This window comes from Rhinolophus ferrumequinum, chromosome 25 (assembly GCF_004115265.2).
Source record: "Rhinolophus ferrumequinum isolate MPI-CBG mRhiFer1 chromosome 25, mRhiFer1_v1.p, whole genome shotgun sequence".
NCBI lineage: Eukaryota > Metazoa > Chordata > Mammalia > Chiroptera > Rhinolophidae > Rhinolophus > Rhinolophus ferrumequinum.
The window spans coordinates 11,735,136-11,755,842 of record NC_046308.1 but is presented as its reverse complement, the minus strand read 5'-3'; the positions used below and the strand labels follow the sequence as shown (position 1 = coordinate 11,755,842).

General features: G+C 43.6%; 1 protein-coding gene across 2 annotated transcripts in view; it reads right to left on the bottom strand.

Moving 5' to 3' along the window:
* Positions 1–584: 584 nt before the first annotated feature.
* The window catches only part of SUDS3 (SDS3 homolog, SIN3A corepressor complex component), a 35,774-nt gene continuing 15,651 nt past the window's right edge, over positions 585–20,707 (bottom strand). For both annotated transcript variants that reach the window (XM_033097633.1, XM_033097634.1), the window contains exons 7-12: positions 14,972–15,067; positions 13,967–14,028; positions 13,784–13,805; positions 12,483–12,588; positions 6,695–6,779; positions 585–3,950 (exon numbers count right to left, since the gene is read on the bottom strand). In XM_033097633.1, coding sequence (XP_032953524.1) covers positions 3,852–3,950; positions 6,695–6,779; positions 12,483–12,588; positions 13,784–13,805; positions 13,967–14,028; positions 14,972–15,067 — 470 coding nt within the window. In that variant the 3' untranslated portion in view covers positions 585–3,851. The remainder of the gene's footprint in view (positions 3,951–6,694; positions 6,780–12,482; positions 12,589–13,783; positions 13,806–13,966; positions 14,029–14,971; positions 15,068–20,707) is intronic.

Genomic DNA, 20,707 nt, shown 5'->3' with positions numbered 1-20,707 from the left:
TCCTATTTGGGCTTCCTGTTTTCCTGCTGCCTTCTATGGTTCCCAGCATTGCTGTCTTTCCCACAGAACCTGCCTTCACATGACTGCGCCCCAAGTAGGACAGCTTCAGTTTTGTCATTGGTACCTCCATCGATGTTTCAGGCTAACTGCTCTAGGATCCAGTTGTTCGTCTGTCTGGCGGTCCAGGTATGTGTAGAGCTTTCCTTCAACAGCGTATGTCAAATGACTCCGTTTGATTCCTATCAGCTGTCTTCACTGTCCAGCTTTTGCAACCATACGTGAATAATTAGGAATACAAGGTTCCCTATCTAAGGTTAATTTTATTTACTCAATTTTTAATCGGAATTTTTTCTCCTCTCCAACAAGAAGAGAATCCACTTCATTTAAGGGTCAACAGCCTTAGACTGCTCTTTACAAAACTGAAAGTTAGTCTTTGACATCATTCCGCATCTTACTCTTTATTACGAGCAAATGTCTAGGCCACCCCTTCCGCCTCCCCAGCTTCCTCCCCCCACATTCACTGGAGGGAAACCTAAATTTCAATCATTTATCAAGTCAATGAATATAACACAGAATCCGTGCTGGTTTTCTCTTTGAAAGTTTATTGTTATTTATTAAAAAAAAAAAGACCCCTATACTTTTTACATTTTACATTCACCTTTCAGGACATTTAATGGTACCAGTTAATGATGTTATTGTATAAAAGGCCCACCAGTTACTTGAAATGGCTGCACATTTTTTACCATGTTCTAGTATTAAAGTGGTTTGAACTCTTTGGAAAAAATTGGGGTAACATTAAACACCGAGATTTCAAATTCCCAGATTAGAAACAAGATTTTTAAACCAGGAGGAAATTTAGTAAAAATTCAAGGCTAAAAGGAAATGTTAATAGAAAAACAAAAACAAGAACACTGTAAAAAATAGGATTTTCCCCCAAGTTAGGTTAAAAAAATGCAACCAGCCCCCATCCCCCCCAATATTTCTCTTAGAAAAGTCACCCAATCCTGCACACAGGGTCTCGCAAACAAATACAAGTAGTTTGATTTGCAGATCTACCTCTGGTTTCTTACACTGGCCCCAGTTAGAAGTTTTTCTAAAAAAAATTAAGCTATGTTAGGTAGTGAGACATCCATCAATACTGGTATCCAAATGAATACAAACATCCTGGCTTTGGTATGACTACAGAAATAGGGAAATTGTTCAAGAGGACACTGGCTTAGGGACAGAGGGAGGAGGGAGGAGGAGACACACAAAACTCCCAAGAGGAGGTAAAATAAATATTGGGACACATCCTCAGCAAACACTGTATATAATCCTTGAGGCAAATGCCTCGCGTAAGAGGTTCTTTCTCAGAATCACACATGTACAGGTTCTTGGTCAGAACTGTCTGGACCAACCTTTATGGGAAGTATCACTGGCAGGAAATAGTTTGAACCTGGGAATTCATCTGGTGCCCTGGGGTCTAGTGAGACACAAAGACCTTTTGGAATAAGAATGGCCACCTGGGCTAAAAGCCAGCCCCCTCTTACTCCAGGAATCACAAAGGCTGTTCTTCCCTTATAGTTAGCTTTGCCCATCACAAACGCTCCTCTACCTCCTAACAAGGGGGACCCTTCCACCCTGGTCAACACCTGAGTGTTGAAATGCTGATTTTTTCATCTCTAGAGTCACTAAATAAAAAATTAAATCTGATATCAAGAATATAATTTACTGTGCTGTGTTCTCAAGTCCACTTCGCCTTTTCCTCCATTTTCACCAGATCACGATTTTAACGGTTGTGAGATTCCTGAGGCGCAGGAGGCAGTGACGGGGCGAGACCAGGCCTAAGCATGGCCTCAAACACCCTCAAATTTACAGAAAAGGCCAATGTGCCCCATCCCTGGTCTTCAAATAGTTCACTTCACAAAAGCACAAAGGTGCCACTAGACAATGCGAGGGAAAAAGGCAACTTGTTGCTGCTTCGATGCTGAACCCCCAACAGTTAGCAATACAATCCTTTCCAGAAAAAAACAAACTTTGGTGTACTGTTAGGAAGACAAGTTAAGACAAACATGAACACAAAAGCAAAAACCTTCGATGGAAACACACACTAAATAAATCGCGATAATTTCCATCACCGGGCACTGGAAGATAACCAAGAGCTACCTGGTATTATGGGATGTTTCACACACCACAGTGACAATTCAAGCAAAAGAGAGCCTCCCTTACAGCCAAGGCCACCAAGAAGAAACAAAAGGTGAAACCCGCGTTTACTGTGGACTTGGTTCCCTGGAGTAAATATCCTAATAATGGGGGACTCAGGAGAGAGAAGAAACACAGAAGGCCCAGGCAACTTTTGATAAACAGCATCCTTTATCCTGTTTTCTAAATGAGATTCCAACACCAGGAAAAAAACTGAGAGAAAAAATAGATTATAAATTAAAACAAAAATCTATCTGTACAAGTCTTGACTCTGAGTAAGGTTTGGTCTCTGTTGAAGTCAGGACTTTGGAGAAGGTGACTTATTTGTCATCACAGCCCCTGACTTGCTTTGGGGTGTGTTCATCAAGAGACACAACAACGGGAATCCTGGAGACCAAAGGAATTACTTACAGAGATTTCCTAGGATGCGGAAAGTCTACTGGTTGCCCACAGAGATGCTAACACTGGCTCTAACCCCAAATACTTTATAAACATCATCAGGTGGCAACTACAATATTAAAAACCCCACCACCCAATGAATCATTTCTCTAGTTACAGGAATGAGGGGGAGGGAGCGGGGAGTGTGGGGGAGGCTGTTTCACAAGGATTCATTAGGAAGAGGGTAGGTTTAGTGGCAGCCACGGCAGAGCTTTCTTTGTCTTTGACCTGGGCCAGACCTCCTGGGAGGCTAGGAGGGTCAACAAGAAGATTCAATGGGTTTGGAACGGCCAATGTGCAATAATGGCATTGGTGACCAGAGTGCAATTTGAATTATGAGTGAGAGTCTGCAGACCACTGATTACTGTACCACCAATCTCACCTCCCCACCTTCAACAGACAACCCAGATAATCAGCCTGTGGCAGGTACCACTTCACTTACCCACGAACAGGGGAGAGAAGTGAATTACAAATGAAAACGTCTGAAATGACCACTTCATGTTCCAGCTTGAGCTAGAACAAATGTGTTTGAATAAACCACTTGCATTAAATAATTTAAAATACGGTATCTTCGGCACATGATGAATATGAAACGCCCCCTCCCCGAGCCCTAATTGCTTCGGTGCACGTAGTCCCCCCGGGCAAATATTTCTGTCTGTTCAGCCAGTGGAATGGATGGCCTACGCCAGATGTTACACAAGGCATTTATTTCTCTGAGAAGGCTGCGAGCCAGGAGAATCCATCTCCTTCTTCTAGGCCCTCTGCCCCAGGCTTCTGGGGGAACACTGAATTGGGCTCAACAAGAGAAGGAGCGATGTGCTCCACTAATCTGATTTAAAACATGAAATGCCTCGTAGAGTGTATCCCTTTCCGTTCCTCTTCATGGTAGAAAGAACTTAAGATAATTAATAAAAAGAGAAGTCCCTTCGAACTCAAATAAGGCTTTAAAACGCACACACACAAGGCAAAAAATAAAGAAATAAGTCAATCAAACTCCCAATACTCCTGTACAGTCTCATGGCGACTGATGGCTGGAAGAAGTCGAGGCAGGAAAGAATAAAACAAAGATGGAAGTGGCTGGCCACAAAAGTGCCTTTCAGAATCCACCACCGTGTTCTCCATTTTCCAAGGCCAAGGAGCAATTCCCAAGTTAAACACTTTCCAGTAAGAAGAAAACGAAACAAAACACCACTCCTGAAAAAGGGTCGGGGGAAGCAGAGTACTGGAGAAAGTCAAGCCGCGGACCTCCGCCGGATCACAAAGAGCCCGCGCTGAAGCTGGCCCAGGTAAATCCTCATCTTGGTGCTGTCACTTGTCTTCCTCACCCAGATCTGCAGGGGAGAAGGAAAGGAAACAAGAAGAGAGAGGCTAGAACTGAGGAGTACAACTTCCAGAGCATGGAAACACTTGCATGTAGTCGGGGTGGGCAGAAACTGACAACCTCCTCCTGTCTACTTGGGAGGTCTTCCCCAGGCCGCCTGGACCACTGGCCTTCCTACAGGGAGCCTCTAGTGGCCGGAGCCAGCTGGCATCAGCCCTTGGACTCCTCTCTGCCAGCCATCTCTCTCACAACTTCGATTAAGAAAATGGAAAGCCCAATGGCATTGTGTTCCATCTGGCCTTGATCTTAAGGATTTTGATTTGGTTTGATTATAGCACTATCAACATTCAAGATACATATATTCATGAACTTAAACTTTCAATCAAATTTGGAAATATTTTCCTTACCCCAAGGGACTTCCACATTATAGCCTTTCAATACTCCGTTTCCTGGTAATTAAGGCTAATGGTTGTGAAAGGAAAAGAAGGAAAAAATGTTTAAAGATGCCCATGAGTGAGCTAAGGCCCAATTAGGATCAAGAGGAGGTTAAATTAGCTTAAGACAGTCCTTCCGTCCTGACCATATCATTCTCCCCCAGAGGGTATCAAATGTCTTACATTTTACAGGCAGACGCATTCTTCTGTAGAATTGAGAATGAACTCTGGCAGCAGGGGACTGCCAGACCTGACAAGTGCTCTCAGTAAGTGGCATCCGTGGAGCCAGGGATGGGAAGGAAAGCTGGCACACCCGAGCGAGGGGCAGCTGAGCTCTTACTGTGTGCCAGACACTGCTGACCAAGCTCAGCCTTCTCATCACTACAACTGCCCCCATGAAGTAAAGTAAGTACCACCACTGCCCCCCTTATACAGAAGAGCAAGGCTGAGGTGCATGCCGGGTGTGAATCCTGGTACCTGAAATCAAAGCCCCTTGCTCTTCTCCACCAGACCAGCCCCTGACTCTTCTCACCACTTCTCTCACATGTTTAATTAACATGCTATTAGACGGAGCCAAAAGCATAATTTTTTTTAAAAATCTGCATCACACTCATACGTGCAAGTATGAGTTTACGGATATATCTTCGGTCTCCCCACTCAGTTTTCAGATTTTAAAAAAGCTTACTGTCAGTTTCATCTCAATTTCTTCATTTTGATTATTTAGCAACAGAGAGATTTTAAAGTCAAACACACAGGTTTAAAAATAAAGTTAAAGACCTCACATGAAGCTGAACCTCTAAAGAACCTTGCAGAACCATTTTAAATTGAAAACAGACCCCAAGGAGGGCTGAACTGGGGAGTCCCCAATATGCTCAGACACACCCACAAAATCTGCCCAGAGTCAAGTTATGCAAAGGCCAAGTAGCTCCAGTGTCATTTAGGATGTGACCTGAAAAATGAGCTGGAATACTTCCAACAAGTGAGAAATGTTTTCCTATTACTGGAGTTGCATGCTTCTGTCTCACTGAGGAGACATGTCACAGTGTCACTGTTTCCTTGTCAGACCTCACTGACACTCTATTATGCCAAAGGGTGACAATCTTCAGCATAGACAGAAAAAAAATCTAATTTGCATTTCTATTGTCCTGAAAAATCTTGAGGTGTCACAGAGAAGAACACTGCACTATTTCAGTTAAGGAACTAGGAGGTTACACGTGCTTCGTACAGCAGACCACGCAGCCAGGCGCAAAAGCTCTGCTGTGAAATCACAAGGCCTCTTGCTGAAGAATAGCAGGTCTATTAGATCCCCTGTTCTGGTTCTGACTGGCTTGAGGTGACACACACATCCTGAGCCCAAAGAAGAATGGGTACATTTATCTGGAAGGCTCTCCCTAATTTCTAAGTAAAAAATCATTTTGCAAACTAGTCACATTTGCGGGCACTTTCAATTCAGGAAGCTGGGGGAATAGAAGAGGCTTAAGTTATTTCAGAATCCAGTTTCATTAGATTTGCGGTGCACTGGCACAAATAAGTTACAGAGCGTAGACACACAAAAATCAACTTCTTTGAGACATTTGTGGACTGATAGGAGATCCAGCCAATCAAGGTTTAAACTTTTCTGACTACTAACAATACAAGCTACACACTGCTGCCACCCCCTAATGAAGGGTCAGCGAACTCACAGGCCAGTCACATCATCCGTAAGCGTGACCCTCTGCGCTGACTTCAGAACCAGTCCCCTTCCTGTATCAGTGACCGGAGGAGACCAACACCTCATGGCATGAGCCTGGCGGCTGCTTGTGCAGAGGCGCAACAGGACGTGTCAAATTGGAAAGACAGCAGCAAGGCGTAGTGTGTGGATCAGATCAGGCCAGCACCCGTTTGTTAACCACTTACTGCCAGACCCTGTGCCGGGGGGCTCCTTACCTCCTCACAGCACAATCTAGTAGTACACATGAAAGTTCTAGAGAAATAACAAAACGTAGATGGAATATGCTCCCCAAGCAGGTTCCATTCTCAATAGATGGTTACCTTACAACAGGATCTGAATGCAGGTATCACACAGACTTGCCTTTTGTTCTTTCCCGTTGTCCAGCTAGTGGTTCCCAAGTCAATCACTGTACACGGATACCACAAGGAAAACACAAATCCACGTATATTGTAGTCAACAAAGAAAAGGCTTTTCAAGGGTGTTTTGCCTATGTGCAATTGCTGCCTGAAAGCACTGACTTTAGACTCTAACCCACATATAACACGTTATTCCACCATACTTTTGTGGTGACACTCACACTGCAGGTTTGTCACATTTTGCCTTCCCTACCTCATTGGCTCCAACAGAGCTGATCACACAGCTCAGTTTCTGGTTGTCCTTGGACTCCAAATAGATGGCTTGGCTCTTGTGGTACCTGCCAAAAACAGGTCACAAGTTTATTTTCTTAACCACTTCTATCTTCTTAACGAATATTAAGTATATAACACAATAATGTTAAACACATTTTTTTTAAGAAGGGAGGAAAAGAAGGAAGAAAAAAAGAAATCATCACCACAACAAAAAAAAACATAATTAAAAGAGTCCTAATTTATATTTGAGGAAAAGTCTGAATTTCAGGTTTAATTTAAAGTCTTCCATCCTTAGATTAGATTAGATGACCTCCTAATCTTCTTCTAAATCTAAAACATATTTCTTGGTCCCTCTACAGAGGGGAAAAAGGAAGTCAAAGACAGGGCTAAGAAATTAACTCTCTATTTACTTTATTTGGACTGTATGATCCAGCTCAAAAAGTAAATTATAATTTTTCAAGTAAAACTCTGTTTTCACCCCAAAACACTGAAGAAGGTGGGGGAGACAAAACGAATAGATGGGTTTAAACAACTGTCCTACTAGTTTTTATTTTCTATTTGTCCAAATAAGTCATCAACAAGAGGGAAGGCCAAATTCAGCCCTTACTTTGTTCACTCATTCAACAAACACACACACACTCATTAATCACTTACTGTGTACCATTGACTACACTGCAGGTTGGAGGCAGACAGTGAGCAAGGCCACAAGGCCCCTGCTGTCACGGAACTTCCAAAAGTCACAGTGAAGGAGATTAAATAATCACACCTGGCAACCACTAATGAGGTGAAGTTCTGGGTGTTGTGACATGCACCAGAATATCCAGTGTGGCCTGGTCAGTCAGGAGAGCCGCTTAGAAGGAACAACAAGACGGACACTCCCCTTTCAGCCCTGCAGCGATTCTCTTGTCCTGTAGTGCAGGCCCACCTCCGTTTCTTCAAGTTCAGGGACAAAGCCAAGGATGAAAGTGAGGGAGCCAGGGCCGAAGCCCTAATGGCACAACAGCTGCCACAGGATGAAAAAGCAGCTGCTCGATTATAAGAGTTGGAAACCAGCTGAGCTTCCGCTGGCAGCCCCAGCCTGGGCCAGCCTCTATTCAGTCAAGAACATAACCTTTGGTTCATTCTGGCTGCACAGATTTGGCTAAACAGACCCACTAACTCGTAAATTCCACCACAACCGAAATGGATCTCCCAGCAAAGCACTGCATCTGACCATTATTTCTGTGGGGGAAGAAAGCAGACTCCATTTTGCTGATATAATGAAATAATCTACTGCCAAGAAATCACAGTAAAGGGTGTACTTCACTCGGACAATGAGCTTTTCCAATCTGGGTCCTAAGCACTCTTTAACCTGCTACTTAGGAGCTAACAACTCAGCTTTCCAAGTCAATTTACTTCCTGAAAACACCGTTCAAAGAAATCGAATCATAGATGCAATTAGAATAGCGAGATTGGTTTAGTTCCAGCTTCAAAGTTGCTTTTGGCCAGAGATTAGTTGGTAAACTGGGTTAGGGGACCTTCATTATGCTAAATATGTAATATCACAAGATTTGAAATGCACAATGCATGAAGGCTGAATTAGTTCACAGCAAAACTCAAACTAGCGTTTCCCTTCCACATCTAATACTAATGTCTTGAGTAATGGTTAGAATAAAAATATAGAGGGGAGAACATTCACAGTTATTCTACGGGGACTGTGATTTATGAAAGAGATTAAAAAACAAAACAAAAGGCAACTAGCCTCAAGTCATTCTGACACTACTTTCTAAATACTTTAATAAAGGAAGGTCACGGATATGGTGTAGAAATATATTACTGGGCGGAAACATGCTCAATATACTAAATAGAGAAAAACAACTATGTCCATTATATTCCCGTGTTTGTAATAAGACATATGCATGTTAGGTGTATCATACACACACACAAAAATGGGTAAATTTATATACTAAAATGTATATTGAAATTTTATAAAAATATAAAATGTAAATTAAGAGTGGTATTCCTTTTATTGCACAGCTTTCTTTTTCCCAGAATAAACAGGTATTACTTATATTATTAGGTTGGTGCAAAAGTAATTGCAGTTTAAAAGGTTAAAAATTACAAAAACCGCAATTACTTTTGCACCAACCTAATAGAATGTAAATATTTTCTAGAAAATACCTAAAAAAGATGGGATAAAAAGAAAACCTAATGTCACAAATTAATGTCTAAAGACAAACTGTTAACTCTGGGACTATTCAAACAATTCTCGTAAGATGTGCTGCATTTTTTTTCACATGTGCTGAGAGCCCAAACACCTGACTGGCTTAAAAGAGAACATCAGGAGTAAACAATGCAATCTGGTCTATTACCCTTGAGAAGTGGTCTCGGATTTAAGCATCTAGCCACCTCCCCAGTCTGTCTGCTCTGGAATCACCAAAAGGTGGTGGCTTGAATGTCCCCCATTGGTCACCATTTGCTCGAAAGGAGAGCTGGCCAGCGTGTTTCCCAAAGCAGCCCACTTCCAACCCAACTAATTCCCAGGTCCTCGTGAAGCCATCTCTGGGACTTCAGGAGATTCTCATGCGCCACACAATGGTCTTGGGGAACCATTATCCTTGGATAGCAAATCTATTAAATTATCTGAATTCTATTAAAAAAAAATAAGTCCTCAGAAATTAAAAGTGCTCATATAAGGGAGGTTTTCAAGATGAAACCAAAAAGTACATGACAACCTTAACATACAAATTTACTTTCCAATTTCTAAAGATTAATAACAGAACAGGAAACAATCCAAAATGCATTTAGACATAAAACATGTTACAAAGCAACATCAATAGACCTAGATTAGTAAAAAAAAAAAGTACATTATCACTTTTTTGCGAACTAACCCATTTTACAAGATACAACTTATCTCTACTGAAAAAAATAAACAGCCTCAGAGGACAAGCCCCAAATGTCAAGCTTACCTTGTAAGTAATGGAAACTCTGATCTGGGAATCCTACAATTAAGCTCTCAAAGCTTTGCCTCTACTATTATACCCAATGCACTAGAACCACTATTATGGAAGAAAGCAATTTCTTTAGAAGGTGAGTCAAAAAGTGGGACAGAGACGGGGCAGAATTAATTTAATTTTGTATCGTATTGGGAATCCCGATACTGTTTCATTCTGCACCTGTCCCCCCCCCAAAATAAAGGAAGACCATGTCACAGCTATAGTACCTCAAAGGAGTCCCAATTCTAATTGCAAATATTCACCGTTTTGAGTTAACAGTCTTTTTTGTCAGTTGAAGGCTAGAGGGTTAAATCCACTCAAGCAAGTGGGTGACTTCTTTTCTGATTCACATTTGCAGCCCCAGATTTAATGTGAGGAGGAAAAAAACAGTCTACCACCACCACCAGTTAGTTATTTTAAAGGATCAGCTACCTTCACAGTACTTTCTAAGCAGGGTCATTAGTCCAAATCGGAATGTGAGGAAAACTTACAGCAGGATATAAAATGCCTTCAAAGCAGGATACGACCAAGGCAAAGAGAAGATGCTTATCTTTCAAAATGAAATGTAGCTTGCTAAGTGTTCATGCCAAGATGGGAAGCCTGAGTCATACTCATTTTGCTGAAGCCATTTAGAACTCAATGAAACATGTTTTGCCAGAAATACTGTTTCACCAAAATACTCCACACCACTGAAAAGAACATAAAGCCATTCAGTTGATCTCTCAGCCACAGGCCATGAATACTAAAAAAGGAGGAAAAATGACAGCCTCCAAACTGACAAGGACACAAAAGGCAAACACCAGAGCCTGGTAAGACGTGAGAGGCTGGTGCTGCACTGGTAAACCGACCCGCCAGGACTCCCATGAACACCTTCCAAATACAGCAGGGAGGGAGGGACCCACCTTTCAACAAATGTGTCATGAAATCTGACTGCCAAGGCCAAAGGAGAGAAACACACAGAAACACAGAAGAAAACAACAGTCTCAATGTTAACAATAGAATAAAAGCAGCTTCAAATTCACTGAAAAAGGAAAATGCTCCCAGAGACCTTATTTTTAAAATTTCTGCTGCCATTGTGAGAAAGACAGTGAAATTCCTTCAAAATGCTTAAGAGGTCAACCTGATCATTTTCTTTACATTATGAAACACAAGTCACTATGGATTCTTTCTTTAGAAAAATAAAAATTTTATTTTACAGCATTTTCACCCACAAGGCACGTCTCATAAAGTCTAAGGACTAAGCCTTAGAAAGAGGAAGATCCAAAACAACGCAATTACAAAATAAACGTTATTTGAAATATCACATGGCTTTAGGACTCATAGATCCGTAAAAATGTTAGTGATAAATCTCATCATTTTTGAAGACGGTTCTTATGTGTGGGCTTGATCTTTAAAGGTTATTTGGTTTTCATTATTTGAAACATTTTTCATCTTATTTTGCCCCTCGGTGTGTTGAGCTGTTAGAGCCTGCCACCTCCTGGTGATATGTTCTGATAAGCAATTTTAAGATACAGTATAACTGGCTATTTTGAAGAATGCCAAAGAATAGCCAAATGAAGTCACCAAGATCAGACTTACAGATAGAACAAGCCTTCATCATCCACTAGGTAATCAACTCACTGGAACCTAATAGGTGGAACTGATTTATTTCAGGCATGACTAGATCTAAGCAATTTTGCCAACTTCAGGAGCACAATATTATAGGGCAACCAACTAACTCAATGTTGGAGTTTTTCTTTAAGAAAGCTCAAAAAATTCACAATAACCATTACCCTAATTTTGGAAATTAGGGTTAAATATATTGACACTCAAAAGACCATTACGTAGCCATATAAATAATTAGAGATACCACACAATTACCCGGAAAAACCTTCTGCATATGACCAAGTGGAACGGCAGAACCCCCATGTGTCTACCATGACTTAAACTGAGTAAGAGTAGGCCTGCAAATGGACAATAAATAAAGGAATAAATCAGAATTAAAAAAGCTGTGAAAAGGTGGCAGGACCCGGGATAACTTAATACCTAGCAGAATGCCTGGTTACAGAGCAGACAGTAAATGTTTGTTGAATGAATACGAGTAAATGTATGCGCTTTTAAGGTTCTTCCATATTGTTTTGCCATATCCTTCCCAATGAAAACACTGGTGGTCTGAAGGTTTCCATCTGTCTTCAATTTTAACTAGTGCGTTTTAGGATATAATTCCCCCAAGTATGTTTCCTGGAACACTCATGCAGCAGCATGACACATGTGAAAAGGATACCTCAGCAGATAAGTAACACCTTATAATAACACCTTAGAAATTCACAGTGCATATTAGCGTATCAGAGGACCCACAGAGTGCTACAAAGAAGAACCCCATGTATCTCAATATGATGGTCATCCCCCAAACTCATCTGACTACAAAATCCTTTTTTCCACAGAACACCTATCAATTTTAGCACACAGGGGCAGAGTTAAGAGGAGGCGGAGGTAGACATAAACCCTGGCCCCAGTCTACAGGGGCACCACAAGAAATATAAGCCTACAAATTCTTGGTAGCAGCAGCAAGGAGAGAGAAAGGGGGCCACCATCCAAAGAACATATTTTTGGGAAACACTGCCTTCAGAGACCTAACAAGTAGTATCAATCATATGACTCCCGATACATTTTAAAGGTTATTCAACTTTTGATACTATTTAAGTTAAGCAGTAGCCATGCCCTGAAATAACAACGCTAGACAGACCCAGCCCTCAGTGGTTTTTTTTTTTTTTTGAGACTCTTACAAGTAACCTGTGTTTTTCCATAACATACCATCTTTTATCATAGTACAACTTTCCATCTTCTATCCGGGCTTCAAATCTCTGGGCTGGAGACTCTGCAGGTGTGGCAGGCAAGTGTTCGGGAGAGGACGGGGATGCTGGAGGAACCAGAGAGTTCTTTCGATGACTAAGCATGTAACAAACATGTGGGTCCACCAGCTAACATGCTTTAATTGAAATGATATTAAAAGGTGGTAATAATCATGATCATCGAGTCCTTACAGTTGTAATCAATGGGATTCCAATAAAATTCTTGGATATTACATCTAACTTGATCCTCAAAGCACACCTGTGAGGTAAGCAAGGGGAAGATTAACCTCACTGCACAGAGGAGAAACCTGAGGCTCAGGCAGATGACGGGATTGGCCCAAGGTCACTTAGAGTAGGACTAAAATCCCAGTAACCATCAGAAGCCCAAAGGACAAGAATTAGGTAAATCTCTTTAAATTTATAAAACATGAAATCATTTCTAGAAATATTTATTACTAGATTGAGCAGGCTATTTGGGTATGCACAGAGTCAAGCTAATACAGTGCTAGTAACTACAGTGGGTCCGAATGACCTAAATTCACACACTCAAATATCCCCTTCCCCATCATGCCGTCAGAAACCCAGGACCCCTCTGTGGACCACAGTGGCCCTCAGGAGGAAATTGTTTAAGGAATCTTGTTTTCTTCTCTAAAACTCAGTGAGTAGAGGGATATGTGAGTAATCACAGTGTTTAAAACAAAACAAAAATGCCTTGCCAGTTCAGAACTCTATCTTACTGCCTAGCATTTGAGTGCTATTGAGTGTTGTTCTGGAAGGAACCACCATGAACATGAGGCCAGCTGCTTCTGTAAGCTGGGACTGCTAGCAGCCTGCGCGTCCCTTACCAGAGCCAGGCCATGAAAAGCCTGGAACAGCAGTGTCTAGTACTAAACTCCACAAAGCGAGTAATACAGAAAAATCCTTCTGGTTTCATTTTCAGAAATGGATGTGTACTTAAATCTTATGGCTGTCAACATAGAAGGAAACCTTTACCAGCCAAGCAATCAAATGTCTCTTTTACAATAAATCCTAAGGAAAAGACAAAAATAACTTGAACATAGCAGGGTTAAAACAAAACAAAACAAAAAAAAAACAGGCGAGGGTACACTTCAGGTTCCCTTCCACTTTCATGATGACTACTTTCAGGCAAATGATGGACATTTTATTTGTGGAAATGGTTAACAATCCTCCATCAGGTATTTGCATGCTTCTCCGATGACATGATAAAAGATTGCACAAATGTCAATAACGTCCTTCACTTACCTGGTCTCTTGGGTGACTTAAGCTGTAAGAAGAAGAACAAAAAACCTTAGAGAAAATCATTTCAGACACAAGGTAAGGTGTCAAAGGTATCAAATTGATTTAATAAGTACCATGTGAACAAACTAAAGCAGAAAACCACAGCAAGCCTAAGCTTTCAAATAAACCAAAAAAATCAAACTGTACCTTATTTAAGGTTCTCAGATCCTCCATGATCTGTTCATCTGTTAACAAGTAGTTAAGCTGGGGTGCTGAGAGTTAAAGGAATGTGTCTGACAAGCATGGCTCCCAAGCAGAGATCAGCAAAATGGCACTACTATTTTAGAATTTGCAATGTATGGTTATGCTACATGAAACTTTTGTAATAGTTTGCCCTGTGGAAGTTTTTGACTCTCCTAAGTGTCATGTGGTGCCAGGCATACAAGAGAATTCACACCGCCATCTTACAGACTTCTATGGGAAGGCGGAAGGAGATTCACTAGGAAACTAAAATAGGGAGAGCACAGCACATAATAAAAGAAGAACTTCATCCTGAATTGATGAAGTGCTTTTGTTCCAAAGATCTGAATACTTCCACATACATACCATGGACTTAATCTTCCCTAGCAACTTAAATTCTCAGTTGTGAAGATAAAGGGAGATGAAGTTATGCCCTCTCTTGGTGGCAGACAAATAACTGAACCATTCTGTGCAAATGGCTATTTATTATCTCCTCAAGAGGATAGAAACAATACTTCCTCATATGTCCTCTTCCCATTACCATTTTTATGAGGGGCTTCTTTATATCTGACTGAAATCTCATTTGTTTTCATTTAACAACAGTGTGCAATCCAGATTTAGGGACATACATAACCAAAGTACAAAAAGCAGCTATTACTCTCCTCATTTTACAGGTGAAAAAATTAAGGCACCTGAAATTTTCAGTTGCCCTGAATCTCCAAGTGAATATTAAGACCAGGTTGAACTTCCAACACAAAGTACCCTCCCAAATAACTGCTCTCTAGAAAACCCCCCCACTAAAAGCAGTAGCAATTGAGGACTCCAATAATAAAATGGCTGACCCCTGAATTCCAATCAAATATGATGAATTGCTATAGGACAAGAACCATGTATACTATACCAAATGGAAAAGCAAAGGATTCAATCGTCTTAAGGAAGAAAAAGTGACCAAGGCTTGATGCAAACGGATATCAGGAGCAGGCTTTCTCCTCTTGTCTGGAATGGGGACAGGATCATTCGGTCGCCTCCGCAACTTTCTGGTCATGATGGGCTTCACTTCCATAGAATCTGTGGCAAGAATGGAATGAGTGAATCTATCGAACCCCCATGGAACTCATTGAGAATTCCCAGAGTGTAAGAATACCTGCCCCACAGCTACCCAATCAGAACGGTTTTACTGGGGACCCCTGGCCCGAGCCAGACACGGATATCGGACTGTAGAGAGCGAGCCAGTGGTGAGGAGATTCAGACCAGGCGACTAAGTGCATCCGTCTCAGAAAAGCAGCCCGGCCCTGCCATCTTCCATTCTAACTGTGGCAGGCATCTCTCTCGCCCTTCAAACCTGGGATTGTCCTCCTTTTCTCTCAAATTTAAAGAGGCTACAGAGTCATAGGCTCTTGGAAGGATTGGAAGGAACTTTTGGGTCATCTCAGTTGACTAATTCCTGCTGTTCCCACAGGGGGCGGTGAACTGGAGCCTCCTGGCATAAAGGCTCTTTTAAAGGCCAGTGGCCTCAGTGCCAACATTTTTATATGAGATCTTCATTGACAAACACAAACTCTTTATTTAATAACCTTTTGCAGCTACTCGACTACCAAGAATGCCATCATGAAGGTTCGTAATGAAGGCCTCTTTGCATTCTTCTTGACTTCTCGCTGCAATCTGACACTGGCTGCTGACTCCCCTCGCCTTACAACCTCTCCTCCCCCAGCCACTGCCACAAACTTCTCCTTCTCTTCTGATTTGCCTCCTTGGGGTCCTTTTTGCTGCCCCGCCCCTTAAAAACTAGTCATCTCTGGAGCCCAGTCAGCCTCAGCCCGTATCCCACTGAATCTCTGATCATCAGCTCCAGCCCCACCCACCCTTCTGAATGACAACCATACACTCTTCAGGTTCCACACACAGTCACTGTCTCACCTCCCAAAGCTGCCTCCTCTCCAGCGTCTCAGGGGCATCACATCTATCCAATCCTTCTGAGCTAGAATACAATCTGTCACCTGCGACTTGTCTTCCTTCACCCAGATAATGGCGGTTTTGCCTTTTAACTGCCCCTCGTCATAATCTCACCTCCCTCAAAGTGATCTTCCCAAGACACAAATCAGATCATTCTGCACATGGCTCAAGCATTTCAATGGCTCGCCACTCCCTACAGAATAAAGACCAAGCCACGTTTCCGGTCTTCCTCACTTCTCCTTCATCCACAGGTACCACGTGTGAGCTTTTAGCGACTTTAATGCCCAAAAGCACCGCACTTGTTATGCCTCAAGCCCTTGCACACTGCCCTCTCTGCCTAGCCTCCTCTTTCTGGCCCCACAAACTCCTACACAACATCCAGTGAGAGCCAGCGCAACACTCCCCTTTCTGCAAAGGCTTCCACAGACAGGGACCAGAGCATTTGTACAAACGTCTGCTGCCAAGCGCCACACAATATGGGACATTTCCCCCAGCAGACGCTGGGACTCCACCCCTGCATGGAGTCAGCCCCCACGCCAGCACTAGCGATAGTTCTGGCACACAGTAGGGACATCACGGTTTCCAGCAGAACGACTAGATGAGGTCCGGCCTGATGCTGAAATAGTTAACTTGTGACCATGTATACGTCAGCACAGCTGACAGGACAGCCTTACAGAATTCAAATGCGGACCTTCCACTACGGCAAACTGCAGGATGTGACAGCATACAATACACATGCGTACAAAGTCAAGACGGTTTTGCATGTTGCTCTGAAGAACAGAAATGGGCAATACAGACTTTTCCCCCCTACAAATAAATGGAGGTAAAGCGATCAGAACCACAGAACTAATGAATATTCATAAGTGTACTTGCAAATGGGGGTAAAAGGAAGGGTAAGCACACATACACTTTTGGGGATAAGGTCGGGTGAAGGGAGCCTTCTTCCTAAAAGAAACCTCTCACCCTATGCTGAAATGCCAGCCTTCTCCAGCTACTTACTGGCCAGTGGGTCTGAATCCCTGCTGCGGCTATGTGACCTGAGGCAGGCTACACAAGTACTCTATGTCTTAGGTTTGCTCATCTATGAACTGGAAATATCAATAATTCTTTCCTCACGGTGTTGTGAGGATTACATGAGCTAGTAAATATAAAGCCCTCAGCACAGTACCTGCCGTAACAAAAGTTCAATCAATGCTAGTTCTTATTATCATATTTTCAGCCAGAAAAACCTTTTTTAAAAAGTACAAAGATCTTTTTAAAAAGTCAAGGTGCAAACAACTGTAATAGAAGTTACATATTGAAGACAACTGATGTCAACTGTGAGGCTTTGCAACATACAGACCTGATGTGGGAAACAGTGTGAAGGAAGCTTACCCTCCCTAGGGGGCACCAAAGAAAAAGCATCTAGCACATGAATACCATAGAATGTTCTCTCCACCAAAGACAGGGGCTGGGTGTGCCCTACTGTGGGGACAGAGCCAGGAGAGCAGTTTCCAGGCTCTCGGCCTCAAGTGAAAAGGTGCTGGCTCGGTTATTAGATGGCCATCAGCTGTAATCAGATGGCTATCCGGTGTGGCTGGGTGGCCATTAGCTGTTACCAGTTAGCCATTAGCCACTAATATAACTGCCGTGGCTACGCTAGGGGGTTGGTTAGTTGGCAGAGAAGCGGACAGCGGATTGCGGATCGTGTGGCTCCTGCTTCCTGTGTCTCCAACCCATCCGTCAGCGAGAATACAGTGGTATGACTCCGCTATCTATGGCTCCGTGGGTGTTCCTTTTTGGCCTCACCACAACCTGCATTACTGTGCGGGGAGTGACACCAGAGTCCCTGTATGACACATAGCGCAGCGAGCAGGGGATGGTGCTGCCCAAAGCTTTCCGAAAGGTGGTGGAGCAATTTATGCATATGAACATTCAGTCTCAGGAAGCCCGTGAGGAGCAGCTGCTGGAAAGCTGGACCCCCATAGAGGGGTAGAAATGACGTGGACGGTTCTCCAATCAGCACAGGCCGGAGAAAGCGAAGGTGGTTGTGGATGTGCGAGCTGGGAAGTCTATGCTGAGGTGGCCCAGATGCGGGACTTGTAGTCCCAGGAGGAAACGCTTGCTGAGTCCTCAGTGGAAAATGCAGGTGAGGTCAAGGTTGTCCCTCACCCCCAGGTTGGGGAGGACTTGGAGCCCTCGCCCTGCGGAGAGGGCACAGACTGTGAGGCCAACGCACAGGCCTGGTGAATGACTGTGGACTATGGGGAACTGCCTTCCATCCCTGATTTGAGGGACCGCTTGACTGTTTGCTTGGGAACGTACCACCATGTAGTGGAACTGGCGGATGTTTACTTCCTGTGTCTCGCCCAGTCGCCAGCGAGACTGTGGTGCAGGAAGACCCCTTGTTGAGGTACAGGCGGATGTTTACTTCCTGCATCTAAACCAGCCGCCGTCGAGAATATGTAAGCACCTTGGCTGTGAGCCACTGTTGTTACAGCATGGTATCCTGAGAACCCTGTCTGTGCCCAGGAGGTCTGGCTATGCCCAGAAAGACTGGTGATACCCTGAGAAACCCTGGCTGTGCCCAGGAAGTTTGGCTGTGCCCAGAAAGACTGGCGGTACCAAGAAAGACTGGCTATGCCCAGAAAGACTGGCAGTACCCTGAGAAAGGCTGGTGGTGCCCAGAAAGCCTGGCTGTGCCCAGGATATTGCATTCACCTCCAGGCTCCTCACACAGGGCCCCTCACGGAAGACGCTTGTCGCGTAGATTGTGAGACGAGACCCTGGAGGGGTGGAGTGTGGGGACAGAGCCAGGAGAGCAATTTCCAGGCTCTCAGCCTCACGTGGAAAGGTGCTGGCTTGGTTATTAGATGGCCATCAGCTGTAATCAGATGGCCATCCGCTGTGGGTGGGTGGCCATCAGCTGTTATCGGTTAGCCATCGGCCACTAATATAACTGCCGTGGCTACGCTAGGGGCTTGGTTGGTTGGCAGAGAAGCGGATGGCGAACTGCAGCTAGCAAGTGGGGTGGGTTGGTTGGCAGAGAAGTGGACAGCAGATTGCGGATCGTGTGGCTCCTGCTTCCTGTGTCTCCAACCCAGCCACCAGCGAGAATATAGTGGTATGAACCTCCTATCCATAGCTCCATGGATGTTCCTTTTTGGCCTCACCATATTCTGCGTTCTTGTGCGGGGAACGGGAGCTGAGCCCCTGCATGACACCTACCCTTTGGGCTGCCAAGTCTGGGGGCCAGGGAGGGTGGGCAATACACGATAAAAGTAAGCGAAGCAAAGTTATAGTTGAAGATCTGGTAATATGCAGTCTGATCGTGGCCAATAAACTCAGAAGATCATCAATGCATCACTCACAAACCCAAAAATATAACTAAATTCTTATGCAATGATGAAAATCAATCCATTTTATCAGTCTAGTCACAGGAATAACCTAACCAATTACATCTGAAAGACTACTTCAGAAGAAGGAAGAAGCCTCTAAAATGTATTAGCATGTATGTCCCCACCACCATCCAGGAGAGAGGGTCAAGCAGGCAGCAGTCCCAGCCAGTGGTCCAGGTGGAAGATGTAATTTTGAGGGGAAAATCAACATGTAAGTATCACAGCCCCCAAACTGCATGGTAAGATGATCTACTTAACACACTGCACAATCCCAGGTTTGCCTAGTTGACTTCTAAGGCAGATTTTCAGAGAATGGGATATGCTGACCACCTGGGTCTGAGTCTGCCGGATGTTCTCATTATTCACTAGAAGCAACAGGCTGGTGTTCGTGACATCAGTATCCTGTGAATTTGGCCAGTAAGAGTCCCAAGGGCTCAATCTGGGTGCACTGACAAAAATTCTTCCGGGCACGGTCAGTTAGCTCAGTTGATTAGAACACAGTGCTCTTAACGACAAGGTTGCCAGTTCGATCCCAACATGGGCCACTGTGAGCTGTACCCTCCACAATTAGATTGAAACAACTACGTGCCTTGGAGCTGAAGGGTCCTGGAAAGACACACTTAAATAAATAAAAGTTAAAAAAAAAAAAAAAATCAAACTTCTCCCTCCCTGCCCCGCAAAAAACATCAAACTTCCGGAACTGAAACGCAGACCTTGGGAGTGTGGCAACCCTGGAGAAGGCACTTGAGAAGAAAATCAGTCTTCCTCTCACACATGGTGCAACGACACAAAACATCTCTTAACCGGCTTAAATCAGAAGGCCTCCCTGATCCAGGGGACCCCTCGTAGGTTTACTTCAGTGGGGACACATTTGCAGAATCTAACTGAACATCAAACAATTAAACCAGGGAGTATATGTGACAAAAAACACCCAATAAGCAACCAGACTAGGTGCACAGCTCCCTCCAGACCATCTCGTATATACGATCCTTAACAGTACAATCCTAACGCTCTCCTCCCCAGGAGTGTGTGAATGGCCAAACCGGACAGACACAAGCACCCCCGGTAGCATGAGGATGCCAGCTGAGGAATGGCAGCTCAGGGTGAACCAGGACGAGACTTTACAGCTAGTCCCCAGGGAGAGACCCTCCTGATAACAATTACCAGCGATTCACATACAATTACCACTTACTGGCTGGCCTTTCGTTTTGCACTTCTCTAGGCCAATTGATTCACTCCAACAGCTCACCTGCCTACAGTGTACCAACCACTGTAGTAAAAGCTTCATTCTAACATACTTCAACCATTAAATTCATACCTGTTTCGCTATTTTAAAAAATTTGTTGCCGTACTCAAAGGAACAGCCTTAAGAAAAAGG